Source organism: Manacus candei, unplaced genomic scaffold (assembly GCF_025592945.1).
Source record: "Manacus candei isolate 608988 ecotype Guabito, Panama unplaced genomic scaffold, ASM2559294v1 h1tg000014l, whole genome shotgun sequence".
NCBI classification, from domain to species: domain Eukaryota; kingdom Metazoa; phylum Chordata; class Aves; order Passeriformes; family Pipridae; genus Manacus; species Manacus candei.
The window spans coordinates 32,451,016-32,474,482 of record NW_026138062.1 but is presented as its reverse complement, the minus strand read 5'-3'; the positions used below and the strand labels follow the sequence as shown (position 1 = coordinate 32,474,482).

The 23,467-nt window shown below is 38.2% G+C and overlaps 1 protein-coding gene across 5 annotated transcripts in view; it reads left to right on the top strand.

Moving 5' to 3' along the window:
* The window catches only part of FRY (FRY microtubule binding protein), a 234,108-nt gene that overhangs the window by 53,850 nt on the left and 156,791 nt on the right, over nt 1–23,467 (top strand). The window contains exon 1 of one of the 5 annotated variants that reach the window (XM_051778813.1): nt 15,063–15,847. The exons of 3 other annotated variants lie outside the window; for them this stretch is intronic. In XM_051778813.1, coding sequence (XP_051634773.1) covers nt 15,778–15,847 — 70 coding nt within the window. In that variant the 5' untranslated portion in view covers nt 15,063–15,777. Of the gene's footprint in view, nt 1–15,062; nt 15,848–23,467 lie in introns of those variants that run through there. One more of the 5 variants, XM_051778815.1, reaches the window with a different exon arrangement.

The window sequence follows — 23,467 nt, the reverse complement described above, 5'->3', positions numbered from 1 at the left end:
GGTATTGCTGTGACTTTCTGTGGGGTTTTCCTCTGTGTCTTTGGAGTTACTGTTTCATGTTGGCTGTAATGGCAACATGCTTTAGTTGCAGAATATGCCAGAGATTGAACCATCTCTGTGCTAGGTTCGTTGTGAATTATCTGCTCTTCTGAGTAAACCTTTTCTGGGCTAATTTGTGCTGCATGCAAAAAAAGGTTGGCAAAATAATTTTTAAGCATGATGTTTAGTCTTTGTAATGGTAAGGAGAGGGACAGTCAACAAGTGTCATCTTTCTAGCTATGATCTCATTTGTCCTGTAGTTCCTAATTTGTTTAGGATCTTTAAACTAGTCAGTCTCTTGCTGGCCTGTCTGTTCTCTCCTGTTCCTTGTATGCAAGTCAGAGAAATCCCTGTCTAGCAAAGCTGCTCCATTTCTTCCTCATTTTGCCTGGATAACCCCCCTAACAATTCTCAGGCACGGTTCAGAAGTTGACAAGAGCTGAGGAATTGAGAGAGAACTGGATGTTGCATGTAGATAATGTTTTATGATGCACTTGTAGCCTGTTTCATCACGTCTGGCCTTGTGGCCAGAGAACAGCCCCAGGTATTAATGTAGGCATGGCATTCATGGTCCAGTGTAGTTGAATCACCAGTCTGTCCAGCAAGACATAACTTTAATTACCATAAAAGTCATTAAAACTCAGTACCAGTTTGTTCAATGTTCAATTAAGTACTTCTGATAAGACTTGTTTAGGATTATCATGGTCAGTTACTGACTCCTCTATGGACAATCATTCGAGCATTAAATTTCTACTAGTTGCTGAGTCTTCCATTCTGAAGTAAAAAGTCTAATCTGCAGCAGAGGTACTATCACATAAAGATGCAAGGGTGAAAGAAGGATGACAAGAAAAGGAAAATACCAGAAACTAAATTAAGCTCACAAGATGGAATTTCAGGGTCTGAAATGTAATTTTCTACCCAGTGAATTGAGGATAAACAAAATGTATGTATACAAGTCCAATTCTAAATCCATTCTGGAACGAGAAAATCAGCAGTTCTCTCTTTAGAAGCTAGTAATAATGTAATTTAAGTTTAGATTTGTCATACTAAATGCTATGGGCCTCTTAAGTAAAAGTAGTGTTACGGTTTGTCCTTTATCTGCTTTCAGGGTTAAGAATGCTTCTGTGTAATCTATTGTTATATTTTTATTCCTCCAACTAGAAAGCCCATTCTGAAAGAGGGCTCAGTGACTGTGTAAACTTCACTCAGCAGAAAGGGGAATGATGGTGATGGAGATGAAAAAGACCCAGGTAGTTAATACTGCCTTTACCTCCATTTTTACCTTCAGGAGGCCTTCAGGAATCCTGTTTCCCAGAGACCAATTGGGAAGGCCTGAACTAGGTCCTTACCCTTGGTACAGGGGTAACAGGTTAGGGAACATTTGAAACAAACTGGATGTGCTTGGGTCCATAGGTCCTGGCAGGATGCAACCACAAGCTGAGGAAGCTGGCTGGCATCACGGTCTGACCTGGTAGTCTTTGAAAGCTCATGGCTACTAGGGGAGAGCAAATGTGACTCCTTTCTTCAGGAAGCGCAAGAAAGAGGATCCAGGAACTACTGCATGGTAATCCTCACCATAACCCTGTGGAAGTGATGGGGCAAAGGGGAAATCATGCTTTACCAACTCAGTAGCCTTCAAAAACAAGGTAACTGGCATGGTCGATGATGGGAGATCAAAGGATACCATTTATTTAAAGCCTTTTGACAATATCTGCTGTAGCGTCATCATAGACAAAATGATGAAATACAAAACAGATTTATGAACAGTGAAGTGGGCTGAAAACTGAGCTACCAGACTGACTGTGTTGTGATTAGCAGCATGAAGGCTTACTGGAAGTCAATCACTAACAGTGTAGCCCAGGGATTGATACTGGAGTCGGTACTGTTTAATAGAATCTTATGAAGTTCAGTATGATTTCATGATTTAACACAGTTTTGTTCAATATTTTAACACAGTTTAATATGTGTTATCATATGATATGATATTAACACAGTTAATGATTTTAACAGAGTTTTGTTCAATATTTCCTCTACTACTACAAGTACTTCTACAAGCACTTTGGTTTATAAACCACCCAGTATTGCTGAAAATCTTAGCAATTCTCTTATTCTACTTTCCAAGATTATTATAATTGTTAGGCATTTCCTTATTAGTATTTAAATTGATAACTTTTCCTACGAAATATTAACAGAAAATGGAATCTACATTTTTTTCTTGCTTTTTGTGATAGATAAATGATAAAACTGTTAAACAATCCTATAAACCTACTTCATTGTGTATTGCCTATAAGCAATGTCCATTGTTGCAGGAGTTGCAGACACCTTTCTTTTCTAATCTCCTTTGCTTTCCTCCACTCTGATACTTTCAGGAGAAATAGCAGAAGGAACTTCCATGAGCATTAGCGTTGCTCCTTTCTCACACAAGAGGTCTAGAAGGAACAGGTGCAGTAACTTTAGCAGATTTGTCTTCCTTTTTATAAGGTGTTTTCAGATTTTTCACTTCGATCCTGATTTTAGCTATACGTGGCTAAATTTATTATTTAAAACAGTTTTTAGGGAAATAAATTGTCTGTATTCACAAACAGAAATAAATAGATTGTCCTTCAAGCTGGAGGTGGTAAGAAACGGCTTTGTGTTCTCCTAGTGGCTTTGCATCTTACAAGGCTTGCTAGTCTCAAAAGAGAATTATGGAGAAAAAAAGCCTGTGGACAAAGTCAGCATCACTGTTTTGGGGGTTTTCACTATGAGCGTTGTCTTATCTGGATAACTGGGGTGTTGTCTTTCCAAACTCAGACGTTTGCTGAACACGCTAGTCACGTCAAGTTCCCTTTAGAAACACTGGAGAAATATAGGTATTATAACCATTTATTCTGGGTGATTTGCTGTAGATGTTAGTATTTAAATGGGATGAACCAGCTCTTATTTTTTTTTACATTGATTATAAGACATCCAATCTGAGAAGCTGAAATGGAAACACCTGCATTAAGTTGAATAAGTCCCGCATCTGTAGCCTACCTTTAGCTTCTCCCTTCTAGCGAAGCAAGTTACCAATGAATTCTTCATTGCTTCCATTTTTTCATAGTTTTATATGACCAAGTATTTCTTCTGTGCAAACAATGCTGCTTGCTCCCACACTGGTGATTCAAAAGCCAAGCTTTCAAAATTTTGACATGATTGTTTCTGAAACCTCAGGTTTTAAAATAATGAAGCATGGGGCTTGTGTGCTTATCAGTCATAAGTTACTGTTGTCTTTTATAAAGAACTTTTAGATTAAATGGTCCATATTCATGAACACTTATTTTACTTTAATAAAGTGTTATTGATTTTCTATGAATTTTGTGAAAATAATTTCATTATTTTTCTTTTGACATAATTTTCCGTCTGCCTTTCTTTGTGTCATATATGAAGTAGGCAAGTTAAGGTTCTGTATCTGTTTAATATTGTAATCTGCTGATGAAACCTCATAGAAACAAATATGAGTAGCATTAGTTGTTTTATAATAACAGCATGCAGGCTGTTGTCCACATAGATGGATGTCTAGATTAATTATTTTGTTCTGATTCTATATTATTGAGAATTAGTAGTGTTGCATATATATGTGAAATGTTACCTTTTTGTCTCATAGCTGAATCCGTAAGTACTTGTTTTTGCATTTGCAGATTAACCTGGATCTAGCATTATCTGTAATAGCTTTGGAAGAAGGTTTTTCTGGTTCTTTTCTTGCTACTTTGAATCAATGTACATGGACCAGAAATAAATACATTCTCTGACCTGACCTGCATGCTGGCTTTTTAAATCTTCAAGCTCATTTTCTGGCCATGTTTCTTGCAATTGAACCTAAAATATATCTGTTCCTGCGACAGCCAAAGTTCAATAACGGCTCAGCCAGAAAAGTGGGTTTGAAGAATTTTCTTACTATAAAATGCAGTGCCTGTTATAGATGTTTGTAGATGCATATGAGCAGTTGGAAAAGCTGTTTAACCATGTAATACCTATGAAAAGCATGTCTTTGATTTTTTTAAACAATTTTTTTGCAATTTAGAAACATAATTTTCCTTTTCTGCCTTTCCCCACCTAAACACCCATCAGCGTCCCTTGTGTTGACCGTAGTGATCACGTGCTTCTGTGGGGATACTCATAACCTCATTCACAACTGGAGCTAATGAAGGTAACACTTTAGCTCCAAGACACACACAGTACCCAAATTAAATTGCTGCTCCTAACTAGTGCCACCACAAGGCGACCTAAGAGAGGACAGAAGAACTTCACAGCTTTTCCAACAGTAGCAGAATCTTAGATTAACTTAAGTCAAACAAGAAAACACACTCCACGTCAAATCTGTTGTATTATCAGATGGGGTAGGAGTATCCTTATATTCTTGGAGAAGTTTCCAGTTTATAAAGGATTCTGCCTGTGCTGGTGCTATGTTCTTAATTCACTGAATTAGTCAGTAGGTAGCGATGACCTCCCTTGATCTGTGGAAGAGTTCAGGCAAGGTTCGTGCGTTAGAGCCCTGTGTGAGTCGGGAGGATACGGTGTCACTGAGCACCAGTACCCGACTGAGCATGAGCTCAAATTCCACACCCAACACCGCCTGCAGGTCCACTGAAAGCTTTCAAAACACGTGAATCCCAGTTGTTATTTTTTATGATCACCCATCCCTTTTGAATTAGGTTGCTAAAGAAGTTAACTGGATTTTCTCCAGATCTAAGCATCATATTCAAATAAAAGTATTCTATCTCAGTGGATTGTTTTTTGTTATATACCCTGTATGTTAGATCTCACAGCTGAGGAGCCAATCCAGAGATCAAAAAGAAAGAACCTATCTTCCTCTTCTGGTCTGGTGAAAAAAAAAGACATGGGGGAGAATGAGATCTACTAATTTTAATAAGTTTTTAAAAAAATTAGTTTAGATTTTCAGAGCCTTTAATGCTGCAGTGGACAAACAAGTACATGGGAGTTTGATACTTAACCAGATTAGGCACTTAATAATCTACAAAGCAACTGTTAGATGTTTCAGAAGCTAAATGCCTTTGAAAATCTAGACTGTGCTGACTCAAGATCATTAATCATTTTAAGTGTAGTTAAAGCAACTATAATTACTGCCTTTACTAGGAAATCGCTCAATTTTAAATGTGACATCTTTTTGTGCTTTCTTCCTTGTGTACTAAGCCTAAAATATTTTTCTTTTAGTTCATAAAAAGCAGATTGTAAATTGTACATTTTTTCAGTAAACTGCAGTTTCCATTCAAATGTAGCCTGAGAGAAACCTTGAGTAACATAGACGAGGGTAATTTACCTTTTTCTAACATAAACAATCAGCTGTGTTGGACCTCATAGCTGTTGGAGAACCAAGACATTTTCTTTTTTTAGCAGAAAGAGATGAACTCTGGAGGGTATAAAAGACCCAGTTACAAAGAATGCACATATATTTAACTTGGCCTGTGTGAGGATGCTTGTGCTTCTGTAGAAAAGCAGTAGGTTGGAGGATGCTGGAGCTCTGTTTATTGCCTGTACCTAGATCAGAGAGTTGATGTTGCAAAACCTTCCCCACAGCAAGGGAGAGTCCTCAAACAAGTGCTCATCAGTTAAAAAGTACTATATTGAGGAAAAAAAAGCAGCAAAGAAAGACTGTCTCTGAAATTGAGATCTCAACTGCCACAGGTTACTTCAAAAGGTGAAATAACAGGTATACTTATAGGTAATGTTTTAATTTAGAAAAAAGGTTTCCTTCCCAATGCTTAAAAAAGTATTATAGAAAAGATTTTGCAAGCTCAGATCAGGTGTTCTTACATAAGATCAGTGAGATTTTTTTTTTTTAAACCAAATTGCTGTCTCCTATCTAGCTAACATCTAAACACACTGCTCTGCAAGTTAAGGATATTACATAGTAAGCTCCATACGCTGTGTCTCACCAGTGCTTGCTTGGGAGGGTTATATAGAAAGTGAATTCAAAACTACATAAAACAAGGCATTCCATTCAACAACTGATTAGGACTGAGATTGTTTACTGGCATCAGTTCTTCAAAGAATGGAAAAAATAATTTTGAGTAGTAACAGGAGAGAGCTAAGGCAGAAGCTGTAAATGGAGGGTCATCTGCATGTAATGAGGAATGTGAGGGAAAAGCAACCACGAGGAACAGAAATTTCATTGTAAAATCATATGGCCTGATTTTTCCTGACACTGCCTCACAGCAGTCATCTATGTAAAGTTCCTGGCCAGTGACCTGATTCATGAAGATTTTTGTTGACAGCTATTTATGTTTACTTTGGATATTTAGAATTATTTTCAAAGGGATGAAGGGCATAGTGATTGACAGCCTAGCTATTAAAGGTATCAAGCGAGCTAAGAAGTGTATGTTTGTGTGCATGTCCTGTTTATAAACTGCAGTGAGGGAGAGAAAAATATACTTTTTGGTTTACCACCTGGCATGACTTCTTGGGTAAACCTGATTTTTGAAACATTACTTCTTCCCGCTTTCAAACAAAAAAGCAGTTTTAAAATTGTAGATGCTATCCAGCTGAGTCATTAGGTTCTTGGTCTAACTGGAAGTAGCACTGGTCTGAGCTACCTGAATTTTTTGTTAGCACTTTTGAGTAAAATGAGAAAAAAGCTCATCCTGTAATGAGCCAGGCTCCAGCTATGCCAAGCACTTCACTCACAGGAAAGATCTGAGTCCTACTCTGAAGGATGTACAGCCTTGTTTGTGGCAGTACATGTCAGGGAAGGTGGCAAATCAATACAGTGATACATACAATATCTTTCATAATTTGAAAAACTGATAGATAACTGTAGGTAACTAACTGTTAGTTACCTCAGATCAACTAATTCTGATGGTGCTCAGTATCCTGTTTCAGCCAGGTAATTCTTACGCAGGTGTTGCAAGAGGTAGCAGTTTTTTGATTCATTCAGAGTGAGTACTGTATGCATAAGACCCATCTGAGGGAACTGTGGAGGTGTTACAAGGGCATGTGTGCCTGGCTGGTCTGATGGCCTCTCTGATATCTCTCTGATGGCTGGCAGAGCATGATGCCTGATAGGAAGGTGTAAGGCAGTAAATGTAGTACAGCCTGATTCCATGTCCGTCCCATCTTGATCTATACTAGATGGAAGTTGGTTGACACCCTTCCAACACGTGTTCCCATTTTATGAGAGAAGTGAAAAATCAACTTACTTTCTAAGGTTGATGTTTCTGGTGGAGCAAAGGGACATAAGCAGAAGGATACCTTTCTACAGAGTAATGAAAACGTTGAGGTGTGAGTATCCAAATAGGTCAACCAGAAAGGAAGAAGTGTTAATAATTAAAGACAAAACTAGAGAATGGAAAGGAAAGTTAAAAAAAGAACAAGTAAGCAAATAGCTTGTCACAAGAGCATCTTGTTTAAAGTCAGGGAAAGCTTTAAGAACTGCTGTGGCAGAATTAAGAGAGGGAATATATATCTGTAAATGTATTTGAGATTCAGGAAAACATTTGTGTTGAAAATCACACTAATGAGTGCCTACATTGAGATAAGATCTGTCTGAGGGATGTGCTAGTATGAGAGAGCAAATTTGAGCTATTACACTGAAGATTCCATCTCCTAATTGGGTAATCAATGAAAATGTCGTACACTTGCAGCATGTTACAGGGTGGTATCTTGTGGAAGATGAGTATTTTGAACATGTCATCCGACAACAGAGACAAAATCAGGAAAACTAAGGTGTGTGATGTGATTTGTGTTTGGGCCAGGGATGCCTTGGTTTTGGCATCAACTCACCACTCTGAGTGGGTACACCCCTATCCTTGTCTGTCTTGCTCTGCTTTCCATTGCATCTCAGGCACCTCTCTGAATAGTCAGGAGCTTTTCCTTTCCCAAGGCAGGTTCCCAGCTGGCTGCCTCCTATATGCCTGGGGATAGAAGGGAGAGACGACTTTGCCCCAGCTCTGTGGCCCTGGTAAAAGAGGGGGAAACCTGCCTGGATCTCAGGGTGTGCCTGGTAATGGCGGGCACAAGAATGAGAAGAAAAGCTGAGAACTCTTATATCTCAGCTACAGTCACATACAGTAATTGTTAGCTGTCCCTAGAGACCCCATAGAAACAAAACAGGCTTCTTTGAACAATGTGATGAAATGAAAGGTGTCCCGGCCCATGGCAGATGTTCAGACTAGGCGATCTTCAAAGGTCCCTTCAACCCAAACTGTTCTATGACTCTATGAATATCTAGTGATGGGCATGCTCCAGCCCTTCTCCTCCCTGGCTTCTACTTCTCTGCCCTCCTATAGAGTTTCCTGTCAGGAGGGTAGAAGAGATACAACTACATCACAGAAGGGAGGAGGAAGGGGGGGGTTATGACATATATACAGTCCTAAATTTTTGAGTATATGACTGAGAGGTTCAGTCTGTGCAGTGTGTAATGAGAAAATAATAACTTGAGGAAAAGAGGGACAGCCACAACATCTGTGTTCCCTCTGTCCTAAGCTCTGCATGACCTGGTACGGATCTCTTAGGAGTAAATTAGCAAATAGAAATTATACTTTGGGAAGTGGGTAGGGTTCAGTTACTTCATCTTGTCTCTGAAAAAGCACCCAGAATTAGGGTCACAATCAGGGGCTGTTTGGAAATTTCCTGCTGTGAGGAAGTTCTGACATATCATGCTGGGACGTTTGGAGAATATGCTATGTAACCTTGTTTCTAAAATACAGATAAGGGTTTGTTACAAAACTGAGAAGGAAATAAGTTTATAGGATACCAGTAATGGAAAACAGATTGTATAGGGATCATCCCTGGAAACTATGGTGAAGAGCAGGAAGAAAATACTGCTGAAGTTATTCTTCATGCCCACTGATGCCTGTGGGCTGTGCTTGTGGGACACAGGCTGCATTTTGACTTGCACAGCAATATTCTTGCGTCAGTGTTGCCTGAGCCCATGCCCCAGTGGTAGTGGTGCAGATTTCATATTGGCTTATAGGATGGTATATTTTTAGCATATGTATGGTAGGTCTGGGCAAACAAAATTTGTTCCTGGCTGGCTGATGCTTCCAGACACCGTTCAGCTGGGAGAAACTCAGAAGTGAATGTCAGAGTCCTAACAGGACATGTCAGTTTAACAGCTCCAAAGCAAAGTCAAGGGAAGGATAATTGTATTTTGAATCTTGAAGGCATAATTCCAACGTTAACCAATAAATCCTCTGCAAAATGCCTAGTTATCATTTATTACTTATAGGTAAGGCACAACCCCCTTACAGCCTATTTAATTACTGTAGTGAATTCACTGAACAAGCTGATGATGAGAGCTGGGTGATGCATGAATCTGTCATGTGTCTATGAAAATAAGTTAATTTTACTCTATTAGATTCCATTTAATAGGCTTCTATTTAAATATTTTGTATAACTGTACCCAAATTGCCTGATATCCTTGCTCTGGAAATATAGACATGCTCTTCATTTCTATGCTGCTATCTTCCATTTTGACACAGTTTACAATGTAAACATGCATTCCCTGTGCGTTATTTACTGTTCTGCTTCTGCCTGTTTTGCTTCTCGTCAGTAGGTGGCAATAGCTGAACAGTCACTTACAGACAGGAGGGAAAACAAAATGGTGCGGCAAAACTAGTGAGACATTAACTAAGAAGGATTTCTGTTGCTTTGTTTAGAGCGTAGCACATGAAATCAGATTTGCCTAATGAAATCTTATTTTCTGTAGTGCTTTCTGTCACTCTGTACTTTTAATTTGGACCCTAGCATCGTGTTTATTTTACCTTGTAAATCAAGGGACATTATAGTACATAGAATTCAATTGATTTAGATAACAATTTTGATCTTCATTTTAACAGAGGACATTAGTAAAGCATGTGTACAAGCTGCTTTGCTAATACTTAGCTCGAATTGTTTTGTGTTAGGCAGACTATAAAAGAAAAGCAAAAAACCCACTTTAAAATATTTTCATATAAGGAAATAAGCACGTAAACTCAACAAATGCCAAGTTGAAGAAGATAAACTCATTACATACATGTAAATACTCTGGTTTTTTTCTGCTTAAAAGTAAAAATATTATTCCTTTTTTTGTTGCTGGCTTACACAGGGATTTGTTTTTTCCTCCTGAAACCATAGGGAGAAAATCAGATACCTAAACATAAGTGTCTAAAACTAAGCCTCCAAATGCTTCAGAAGGCTGTGGATCTAATGTATGTCTTATGTCATATCTTCCAGTCTCTGTGAATAACTCACATACCTTAGGATATCTATAATCACCCTAGACACCTATATTTAGGCACCTGAATACTGTTCAACTATGACCAGTATCCATCTGAAAGCTAGGGGTTCCCAGAGAAGGGAATGTGAAATCATGAACACAGTGCAATCTGTTCTGGGATAATGACAGTATCATAGGTCCTTTTTCTTTTCCACTTAGGTGTGTTCTGCACTGGTATCAAAGAGACCTGGGAATCATTCTTTGTAGGGTTGCTTTATTTTGCCCAGGAGGACTAGATTGTATCAAAATGACAAAGACCTTAGTAACCAGCCTTTACTTACTCCTGGGGTGAAAAACTCCAGACAGCTAAACTTTTATAGAAACTGTACCACTATAAATCCAGGCTGATTCCATGGAAATCAGACACACGGGAATAATTCAACGTACAACATTATTTGGCTAAAAGGACATAGCATTGACACAAGTTAAGGAGGACGAGCTATATGAAGGCATAGAAAATAATAATAATAATAAAAATAATATGTTAAACTTTCAGTAGTTCAGCAAAGCTACTTTTGGCTTTGGGATCTGTGTCCACATCACTACTTGGAGGACAAAATTTGAATCCAGTGTTTATACTTGCTTTTTTACTGTTGTCATCCGTTAGAGACTTTCAGCTACTCTTTGCATTTAGCCTCAGATTCTGAAGAGTTAAGATTGCGAAATACAAATAGGTCCTTTCATACCAAGCTAAAATGAGCCCTGGAAGATTGTGCAAGACTGTGCTATATTCAAATCTCCATGTGCTTTTTTAAGAATTCCTGCAAGCATTGCTCAGAACACAGAGGACTAAACTGCCTGTATGACTGTTATAGATTGTAGACATTAAAACTGTAAACAAAATTGCTACCTATACTACTAAATATTAAAAATCTAAATACCCAATTGGCAAAAGTAGTTACTCTAAGCATCATGTGTATATAGCGAGGAGAAACAGGCTGCTTTGGACAAATAATTGTGCTCTGTACTGGAACGCTTTGAACTATTGTGTCATGCTGAAGGCACTCACCTCCCAGTGTAGGCATCTGAACTGGATGCCTCAAGATAGATATTGTGAATACCTCCAGCAGTATGTGTTTTTGTTATTCTTTTTCCTTTACTGAGTGAAGGTTTTGAAGTCTATTTTTCAGATGTTTTGTGATTAGAATAGCTGTTCATGCAATGTTCTGCTTATGAGAACAGTTCTGACCCTGCTGATGAACAGCATCACCCACTTTCTTTTGTCCAAAATTGGAGCATGGAAACTCCACAGCTGCAGACTTTGTTCAGATAGAGAAGAGTATAAGCCAGGTACCCAAGGCTCCTGGATACATATCTACCAGGATACCTCTGATCTCAGAAGGCAGATGAGGGAAGAGAAGGTGCACTACATGTCACAAATGTGGAGTGTGAGTTACACACAAATATTTATAATTTAAGCAATGCTTGTATTATCATGGTAATCAGCAGGTGCTTCATCATGGTAGACCTATGAGAAGCCTTCCATTTTAGATCAGTGGTTTCTTAACTGTGAAAAAAAAAGTTACATTCTTTTTGTCAACTCCCATGTAGTAATATTATAAAAGAGAAGCCCACTTCATTTGTAAGTATGTAAGTCTGCAATATCCATCATCAGACAGCTTACTTTCACTGACAGGTTTTGTGTGCTTATGCCTGTCTATCTTTCACAGCCTGGAATGTGTAATTAAATTGTAAATATCATATAGTCAGCAAGAATGGAAGTAGAAGCTCTATATCTTCAAAACTCCTTAGTCTTTTGAGCCTCCCAAAAATAAGTTCAGAACACTAGGTTAAAATGCTGCTGTTTCTGCCATTTCAGTATGTTATTCCTGTTTAGGAGTGTTTCTAAAATGTGAGTAAAACCATGATAACTGGAGAATGTTTTATTTGAGCAAATTTAGACTGGGAAATATTTAAATTTAATTTAGCATTTAAATTTTTTAAAAATAATTTAAGATTAATGATAGAAGTTATTGAGATTTTAATTGGTTATTCTTTTAAAGAGGCTATTAGAGCAAAAGTTAAATTCTGAAGCATATACTTATTAATGTTGTGTATATTAATATTGTGATGCAAAGTTTAAGAAAAGACCTACTATACATGAAATTTTGGTTCCAAATCACTTTGAAGAAAGTCAGTAAAAACAGTGCTAGGAGATCTGCTACTCCTAGACAGATGGCTGAATGTAGCTGTAGCCATTTTAATGTTATTCTGCAAGGAAGTGCAAGTAGGCATTAAGTAATACTTTAACATCCCAGACACAAACTCTACTTATGGTAGTCAAATCCAGATATCCTTGGATGTGATAGCCCATTTATTTCTTTACCAAATGATCATAAAGTCAAGAAAGATTGTGCTGGTTAGGTCTGATAACTGGTGAAGACCAAGGACAAGTGACAAGAACATTACTGGATCATGTTCACACAAGCTGAGTCAGGATAAGCAAGGATAGATCTGCAGTTTTGAGAAGACAAACTTGAGAAATAAAAGGAACTGGTTAATGAGAGTTAAGAAAACAGATACTCGCCTGCGAGGGATGCCTGAAATTTCTTTAACTTGAAAGCACCAAAACCAACCAACCAACAAACCCTTGAACTTTTCATTCTGCCTGTGAGGGAGATGTGAGACCCTCAGGAGCATCCCATGGGGCCCACTGGTCACCCACCTCACTTCGTATTCTCCCAACAGCAGCAGTAGAAGGCACTGTTTGGGAAGAGCTCACACAGGTGTAGCCACTTTCTGCAGCCCATCCCTCTCATATGCCCCAGCAAGTTATTGCAATGTTAGGGATGTTAGAGGTATGTTTAAGTGTCCTTTAGAGATCTAAGTTTGTATTTATTATCACCATTTTGAAGCTGCTAATGCTATCTACCTCCACAATCTCCAGCAGCAACAAGTTCCAGAAGCTCACCAGCCATTTCACTGAATGCTCCAACATTCTTATGGAAAAGGACTGAAGAATTATTGGAAGAATCCCCATTGCATTGTTAATGCATCTGTGGCTTGGAGGTTAGAGAGTGTCAATTTGAAGTGAGCACTATCAAGAGTTTAGCTGAGTAAGAATAGATGAAGGAATTACAAGCAAATGGTTAAACATCCTTACTCCTTTACAACTTTGAAACAAGAACATTGATTTTAAAGAGTGCAATATCCCATGGGGAAAAGAGATGGAGTAAGAATTTATAGGGGGAAAATGATCTGTATCAACAGAGAGGCTGCTTGTCACTCAAGACTTTGAGTGAAACAAACTTTGGTGAGAGATTGTATTTAAAGGTATGGATTTAACTGAAAATTAGATAAAATCCAATATGGATTTAGGAAATACAACTATTTGCAAATTAACCTTATATTTTTATTTTCAACAAGAGGATTATGATAAAATTAATATATTAGTCATTTTCTTAAAAGCACTTGATGTAGCACCACGGGAAAAATTATTACTTAAATCCTTGAACATAGGAATTAATGCAACATTTTTGAGGGTGAATAAGGACTTCCAAACCTACCTGGCATTGTCTCTACTGAAAAATCAATTAGTGGGATGGTAGGAAGTCATCAGTCCTAGACCTTGGGGCTTGCCTTATTTGGTATTAAATTTAACTTTAATTATAAAAGGCTGGAGTGTGCCGGTTAAAACAAGATGGTACAATGAGGAGACATTGTCAGTGGGGCAGGTGGGGGAACAGATGGGACAGTGAGGTCTCAGAACATAAATTGGGGGCCCAGAGTGGTAGCAATAGGATGATAATTACCCATATAGGGAGGAAGAGGTGAGCAGCTCTCACTGATGTAGTTGGTGAGGTCAAACCTGAGATACTCTGAACATTTCTGGTAGTCCATGTTCATGAAAGGGAGTAAACAGGTTTTGAGTCCATTTCATTTAGAAACTGAAAGAAGGTTTAAAAAGCGAGTTTCTACAACAGCCTTCCATTAGTGAGGTCACAAAACCTTATCTCTAGATGAGGTATGTTTACAGAAGACATTTAGCATATTTTCAGTGAGAACTGCAGGAGCTTGATCTCAATGACCCTTGTGTTCCTCAGTTTCCAATCCAAACCAAATATTCCACATACTGAAACTAAAAATAATGTGCGAATATAATTGCTGACAAAGTTTTTAGAAGAATCAGCAGCAGACAAGCTCTTTTTTGGCTCAGATACTATAATTATGAAATGCTGCAGGAAATTTATTCCACTGAGTGTGAAAAGAGTACTGTTATTCCCAGGAAACAATATCTGGAAGGATGATACCAAGAACATATGAAACGAAAAATATTTTGGAAACTGATTCTTCTTCTTTTTCTTCAGTACCATTAAAATATGCATAGTGATGTAGTATGATTATATGAAATAAAACCTTAGGAATATGGGAATTGTACCTAGCAATTAAGTATATTTGTTGAAAATACAGAGAAATTAACAAGCAGTGAATTGCTTCTGCCTTGTTTTCTTATGTGAATTCAGTTTCTTTTTAGAAACCATTATTCAAGATAAAAATTATATCAAACTGAGAATTTTCTGTGACTCTTTCAGAGGTGAATGCCAAGCAGTAAGCTCTCTGGGTTATTTGCCGTTACAAATTCAGCCTGCTGTCTCTCATCTTTGTTAAGGGAAGGAAAAAAAAAAAGTGCCAAGAAAAAAATGACAGCACGTTTTTCTGTAGCAGCGAAAGAAAAGCAGAAGCAGCCAGTCTGAATGCCGTGGGTTTAGCACTCTGGAAGTGCTTCTGTTGTGCAACTGGGCTGAGGGAGAGCCTTTTTTTTTTTCCCCAGCGTCACTGCAATCAGATATATGGGTGCAGCTCTGCTTTACCGCAGCATGATGCAGTTGTGTATAGTTCAGCGTGCTCTTCTTGGGAACAGGCGGAAGGAGAGCAGCTGACCAGAGCATGCAGAGGATATTCATTAGAGTGCCTTTTTTTCGCTGAAGCTAAACAGTACGTGTGAGATTCTTCCAGCTGCAGAAGAGACGGTGTCAGTGGGGCTTCAAGTTGATACTCGGTTTGCAAGAGGAGGTGCATAACGCTCGGGCTGACAGCTTCTGATGGGAAAAAAGCTTCAGACAGGCAAGACTGCATGTTATTAAAAGCACAGCTCAGACACCCTTCGGGAAGATACTCTAACTGTTCTTATGGAACAAGTGCTGTGGTACTGCTTATCCCTTAACCAACCAGAAGAAATTTGCCCAATTGTGGAATGGAATAAATGAAAATACATACTGAGGGGGTGAGGGAATAAAATACTCTTCAGATATAATTAAGGACAAGCCCCGAAGGAAGAGCAAAGGACAAAAATCTCATGGTGTGTTTTTGTTGTTGCTGTTGTTGAGATTTTTTTTTTTTAATGAGCTTACCTACCATGAACGGAAGAAGTGGATCTGTGGAGACTTCATTTCCTCCTCTGACCCCTCGTTTACATCACTGACTGGTGACAGTCACATCTACATACATAGTACCTGCCACTTCAGCTGCTCAGAATTACAGAAGCCTCTTTGTATGCAGCAGACATGGCTAGCCAGCAGGATTCTGGCTTCTTTGAAATCAGTATCAAATATTTACTGAAATCCTGGAGCAATAGTGAGTAGTAGAAGAGTAATCTTTTCATATTATGCATTGCTTGGTAAATAGCGAGGATAACCTAAAGGATGAAATCTTATCTTTCTGTATGTTTGTGTTATATAAACCAAGTAATTTTTGCTTTCATCAGCTCTAAAAATCAAAATGTCAGAGATTTAAATAGGTTTCATTAACTGCAAAGACTGTAATGAGATTATACTAGATTTTGCTTGATTGAATTCTGAAGTTAGGCTGCTTTCTGGCTATAATAGTACATTTCAGAGAGTGCATTCCAAACAGCGTTTCCTGTCTACATGTTTGTTTGATTTGTTCAGACTTTATCTAAATATTTTTGAAAATGCTGTTTAATCACAAGGGTGTGGCATAGCTCAGAAGTTATTTTTGTTAATTGTGCACTGAGGACAAAATTATAATTATTCTACTTCAGGTCTGAAAGTCATTTTAATGTGATGAAAAGCAAAACATCAGTTGCTTGTAACTGCACTTCCCACTCTCTATGTATGATTTCAGAATCTTATGCAATATTTCCCTCCAGAAAGAATCCATCTGTTTATCTGATCCAGGCTGAGTTTTGCAGAATGTAAACAAATAGCATTTTAGTCTTCCTTGGTCTTTTCAGTATTGCTGCTCCTGATTTCCATTGATGTTTAAATCAATCACTCTTCAGATTTTTTATCTATATTATGTAATGAAGATATCTGAGTAAAAATTAGTGCTTGCAAATATATTCAGATTAGGTAAGACCATGAGATAACTCTGGCAGAAATTGCTTTTTAACTTAAAATACATGAACAGTATATTCCTTTTCTGTAGAAGGTTGTATTAACAGTGCTAAATCTCCATATTTAACTGTTTTTAAAAGATAGAGCACAATGTGTCTTGAAAAATCCAACTTGGCTATGTATTTAATAAGGTGCTGATCATCCTACTATCTATAATATATAATTTCTGCATAAAAGACTAGTATTTTTAAATTCTGTGGTATACAAATATTGCAAAATCTGCTCAATACAATGAGAGTGCCTTTATACATGCAAAGAAATAAAAATAACACTGTATTAGATATGGCACATGCAAGACTTGTCTTCATTAAATGATATCCATAGAAACTGTATTTTTCCAGGTCATTTGTAACCTCAGTAACACTGGAGTGCTTGTTTGATACTGTTTTTCTACCACAAGTGTGAAGCCACCAGGGAATAGTGCTATTACCTAAACAGCATTGCTTATCTGCCCTCCTTCCAAAATATTTAGTGCATATTCATTCAAATCAGTGATCCCTCAAGGACTAGAAGAGAATTTTGATTTAGTTACCTTCTTGGACTAACGTTAATCAAATACTGAGAACATAAGTGTGTATTGTGACAACGCATTTTATAACAAGCCAGTCACAGTATATGACAGAAGAAAAACAAATCAATTTATGGTGCAGAAATCAAATCAGTTCTGGCATTATTTTTGCAATAGCCTACTGTAACTTGAATACTAAGTAAAGCTAGCACTTAAGAATGAAAAAATGACTGCATTATGGAATTAAATGTAATATTTTATTTTTTTTTCTTTTTCCTCTATGTTGAAGTGTATTGAAAGTATTTGAAAACAGGAAAGATAATTCTAGTCTGAAATTAGAAGTCCCTAAATTCTGTTCTAGGGAAATGAAAATAATATATGAATAATTGATACTTCCGACATTCTTTTAGTGGATAAACACACCTTCTACTGTATTTGAAGAAACAGTAAGAGGAAATTGAGTAAATTAACCCAGGTTGCCTTAAACTTGGGGAGTCCTTTGCTTTCAGTGTAGAAGGGTATATTCATAAATCTGAACATACCCTTCCTAGCTGAAAAACAAAGTTTGGTAAGAAGACAGTAGGGAGTTCAAAAAACCTAGGGCTTTCTTCAGCTCTGCTATGTGATGGGTGGAGCAGAGGAAAACAGTTCCCTTGCTTGAGAAACTGCTGGGAAGCCTGCACATGCATGCACGGGAATATGTTTTTCAGAGAATAGCTGCTGTGCCTGCCTACCCAAGAGCAGAAGTAGGCTATAAATTGTGCCAGGACATTTACATAGCAGCAAGAGGTCTATCATACAGTTTTGAAAGAAAAGTAACTTTGGTTCCTACAGTATATATTTTGCTCAAACAATGATAGTGCAGAGGTGCTGTCCATATATGTTTCTGCAGATTGGCACTTTAAAAGAGCAGTTTTATAGCCCCACCAAAACCAGGCCTTTCCACTGATTTGTGTTTTGGCTTACACAGAACATTAGCGTTTTCTAACAGAATGCCAACCATATCCATTGCCCATACCATGAAATATACTCAGTTATTCTTCTTGGGTTGCCAGTTTTCTCTGATTTTCGTATCTAGCATTCTTGACACGCCAGGCAGGATTTCAGTTCAGTGTCACACAGCACTTGTTGAGGTGTTCACCTAGCAAGCTGCTTGCATTTTTATTTTCATCACCCAGCTAAGGAGGCAGGTAATTTATGGGCAATGGATTTGGTTCATTTTAGCTGTTGTAGTCAGAATGATACAGTCAGTGGGTGTTCTCAGTGAGTGTGCGTTCTTTTTACTAAGGGACAAAAAAGCCAAGTCACAATCTGGCCTTCAAATCATACCATTAAACTGAGAGACCTCAAAATACTCCTTTGCTCTGCATGTGTCAATAAGATACCATGCACATCATCCTGTCTGAAAAATATTCCTGTAACTTGTTGGAGATGGCATTAGACCCAGAATTCTCTGGTTGGAAAATAAGAATAATCATTTTTTTTTTTTTTCCAATCTCATTTGTGTTCTGATGTTTTCTTAAATATTCAAGTATTTTTGATCAATGCTGCATTATTCAACAACTGCATTAATCATTTGCATTACTTTTTGAAAGCACTGCTAAAATGGCTATGTTTACTCAGAGTGCTACTCATTTAGCCCACTGAGGTTAGTAAGATAAATAGAATAAAATAGAGCTCACCAAAAGTAGGAGGATTAAGAGGCTTTTCCTCAGTTTAGTTATGGAAATATTACAAAATGCAGTTCTGTAAATAAGTACTTCTAATTTATTCAAGCATAACATATGAATACAAATGTTAAGAATTTGAAACCTGATCTTTCCTTAGATTTTTTTTACTTTTTTTAATTAATCTGATAGATTTATTCTGAATTTAATTTCCAATTGCTTTTTTAAAATTCATCGTTTAAAAAAAAATCTTGAGTAAAAATTTTGAAATCAAGCTACAAGAAACTGGAGTTTATAAATTCCATCTTTTGTGGTTTCTAGATCAGATCAGCAATTAAATTTATTGGAGAAAAGGATTGTGTGGAAGAATCTGAATGGCACAGGTAGATGGCTCACTTGTGATCTCACAAGTCAGCTCTTCTGTGGGCGAGTAGAAACAGCATTTCATTGTCTCACAGATAGATAGATCTACTAGAGACAGATTTTCTAGGTGTCTTTTTGTGTAATGAAATGAAAGTGCACATTTTGCATACTGAATATTTTATTTGCCGCTTCTCATAGAACAGAGTTATCTTCAGGGCAGTATTTGAAGGATTGCAATGCTTGTTTATCTACCTTTAAATAGCAAGATGTTTTTTTCTGTGGACTTGCGTTTAATTCAGACTCAGAATAAGGGCTTTTTTAAGTATCAGGACTTCAGGGCTCTTTCCCATGGCCCATACTTCCTTATGTTCTTCCGTTAGTAGTCACTGTCCACATCAAAATCCTCATATCATTATCCTCTTTACCTTTGTGCTGTACAAAGCCCATTGGTCAGTCCTCCTACTACACACTGTTCTCTGTGTGCTCCTGTGTGCCCGGTCCCTGTAGCAGTGGCTAGCAAAAGCCATTCCTTGTTTGCTTGTTGTGGTAACATCAGAGACAGCCTAATCCAGGTATAGAGACACCTACATCAGCTCAGCTACTGCTCGCGTTCCTCAAACACAGCAGCATCCCACAACACTCCCAGGAGGATCTCTGGCTCCTCCATGGATTGCTGGTCATGTACTGAGCTGAACATGGGGCTAGCATCAAAACAACTTCTGTGGTCAGTAGAGCATCAGGTGCCAGAGAAACTTCTCAGTGGCCAACGTGAAGCCTGAGGGGTTACTAGTTGCCATGTGGTCAGCCACATTCTGTTTTTCTCTTGAAGATATTTTTCCATGTCAGGAACAGAAATTAATTAAGAGCTTTAGTCCTTCATTAAATGAGTATAATGCATGAAGCAATAAAATTCAACATTTTATAGAGAATATTCTTGTGTTGATGATCACGAGAAAAGGAAAGCCACTGGCACTTTCTTAGGTAAAAGTCTGCATTATGTCTAAGTTCTGTGGTGCACTAGTTGGATATTCTAGGAAGATTTTATTGTGCAGAAGGTTGATAACAGCTGTGTTGCAGGTTCCCTTATCTGCAGGCGAAGACAGACCTGTTTAAATAGCTGAACACCATGCTATCAGACTTAGTGATTGTAGCAAGATACCAGTCAAGGAAAGAGGGTCATTCCCGTTTCTCAGTGCCCACTTAGACAAACACATTGACTGAACAAGAGGAACCTATCCTTTCCTGGCATCTCTCTTGCTTTAACATTCCAGACCCAAAGAGAGCTGATTCCAGAAGCTGATGTGCTGCAAACTCACCCCGCGGGGAGAGGATCAGTTCTTGCCTGAAGCGGCTGGGGAAGGGACAGGGTCATGTGGCTGCAGTGAGCAGCCTGGCACTGACATACAAACTGGAGCCTGGGCAGGGGCCATGCTTGGACCTGCCCCTTGTGCTTGCTACTGAGGTCTCAGCCTAATACACCTGCAGGGAGCTGGGCACTTCCACAGCCTCCACCTTTAAGGAGCCTTGGGCCCAAAGGTTAGCTCATGTCTTGGTGTGTGAGTCTTCCTGGGAAAAGGATGCCATTAATTCAAGCTGTTACCTGAGGGGGACTGATTGCTCTGTCCATTGAGCCCTGAAGTTCGAGTGCTTAGTGTATTCTTCAGCTCTAAGTAGTCTGCAATTGTCAGCAAAGTGACTTGATGATAATGGTGACTGTTGTCTCCCAGGAACTTTCTTTATATTTGTATGCAGATCTCTTCTCCGAAGAGCTGTAGGGAAAGGTGGAAAACCAGCTGTTTGTGTTCTGTGGTACCCATTTTAGAACTTGCATTTTGGCATGGTTCTTCTAAAAGCAAGGGAAAGTGGAAGTTTTATGACTTCAGGAACCCGAGAACTCTTTAACAAAGAATTTGTTTTTTATTTTGATGTTTACTGCTCTGTTGAGGACACTCCAAAATCATTTCTATGATAATGGCAGGAAAAAGGGTGAGAAAATCATAAATACTCTATTGCAAAATTCAGTTGATTTATAGAATGAGTTTGCTTGTCATTAAAAGGTTTGAATTACTGCAGTAAAAATTGAAAAGTACTTTGAGTGCAATACAGTACATAAGTTTTTGTGGTAAAACTTCAAAATGTCAAAATGTAAGATGATCTGGAAACTAGGCATAAACTAGGCATAGATAATTACTAGTCGATATTCCATGAAGGTTCTAGTTATTTTACTTGTGGTAGAAAGAAAACTATTCTGTTATACTATTAGTATTCATTTTGAGTGATTAATATGTGATATCCTTTGTTTTATCAAAATACCAGCAGTTTGGTTTTTTCCAATATAACTTGTTATTATTTAAAAGGAGCAGGGAAAGTACGAACAGTTTCTTGTGTTTCCTCTATGCATATAAAATACCATTGAGTAAGCTCTAACATCTTTTATTTTTATGTATATAAATATAAAAGTTATAAATATGAAAAGGGAATATAGAAAAGTACAAGGAAAGTGATAATGAAAAGGTTACCTTGGGAGTATAAAATGTGCAAAAATGTTAAAAATTTAGTAATAGGGTATACCAGCCAAAGTGCTACTTAGCAATCCTTTTGTATTTTATCCACTTTTGATACAATCATTTCATTGATAGTTTAAAGTCTTTTCTCTATATAGAATTGTGAACAGTAGGAAGCAGGCTCCACACCTACAGAATTACACTTGCACGTCCAACTTTAGTTTCTGTATTCATTCCTGAGTTTCTAAGCAAACTTGCTATGAGTTGATAGCCCTAGAGACTGAATTCCAGAGGGTGTTGAAACCATGAATGGCACATGAGGCATTGCAGTAGCTGTGCCTAGGAGGGACAGTCTCATACTAGCCTCTTATCCCTATGCCCAAGCTACTACACCTTCTCTCCCACCCTAATTACCCATAGAGTTAATATCCTGCAACGTAAACTTCCTAAAATGGTGTAGATGCTGGTGTCAGCATGAGAAAGGGGATGTGAGTACACAACCAGGAGGGGGAGGCAGTTTTGGCTGATTCCTGCTATTAGACTGGTGGAGCTGTATGGTAAGTCATATTTACTTGAATAGTGACCCATGCTTGCTTCTAAATATTGGAACTAGTTCCTTCTCCAGGCCAGTCTGGCTTTTGCATCCCTCTCTTTTCTGCTTCAGGGCATCAGCAATTAAGTTGTTGCTATTGTTTCCCTGATAAATTTGGACTGCAGAATAATTTCATAGAGGTAGGTAGCTCTGTCAATTGTGACTTGGTAATTTTTCAGTCACTGCAGTTACCTAAACTAAATTTGAATCAATTGTCCATAGAAAGAAAATCCCGTGTCCTCTAACATCCTTCCTTCTGAATCACCCAATCCTTTGTCTATTGCATTAGCTAAAAGGAACACTAAACATAGCGTTCAAACTTCACAGCAGCTCCATCAGTCAGATATTTTAAGTTCTTGTATGGTTTATATTTTTAAGAATGTAAATAGATGTTCAGTAGTATGACAAAGCAGAGCAAGACATCTGCTGGCTGGCTTATCATGCTAACTGAGAGCTGGAAACTGAGGGTGACAATGGAGGGGGATTATGACCAATAGTTCAGTGAGGTAGCAGTGAACAGGGGTGGAAAGCAAAGGATGCAGGGCAAAGGGAATAAGAGAAACCTCAGAAATGTAAAATAGGATGAAGAGACACCCACACCCTTATATATATTGTATACATACCTTAAGTGTATTTATAGAAATACATGCATTCTGGAAAACATGCAGGAGGAAGTCAAGTGTTGCATTCAGTCACAAATTACAACATCATAGCAGTAGCAGCCTTGGTGTTAACAGTTCACACAGTTGGAATGCTGTGATTGATGGATAGATGGATACAAGCTCTTGAGGAAGGGCCTGCAGGGAAGATAAGGAGTGGAATTTGCTGTCTTTGTGAAGGAGCTCCTTATGGGTATGGAGCTCTTCTATGAGGTGAGTGGGTGATGGTGTGCTTGGGAGTTTGGGGGTCAGGATCAGAAGAGAGGACTTGAAGGATTACTGGGTGATGGTGGCAATCTTACAGACCACCAGTAAGGGTGAGGAAGTGTAGGAAGCCTTCTTCAGACAACTTGAGGAAGTTCATGAATTGTTGATGTTGGTTCACATGGGGGACTTAAACTTCCTGTTGTCTGCTGGAAGTGCAAAATAGTAGGATGCACGGAGTCAGGATTTCTTGAGGGTGTTGGAAGTAACTTCTTGATTAATAACAGACCAAATGGGTGAAGTGTAGCTGGGTCTGTTATCCATTAACATGGAAGACCTGA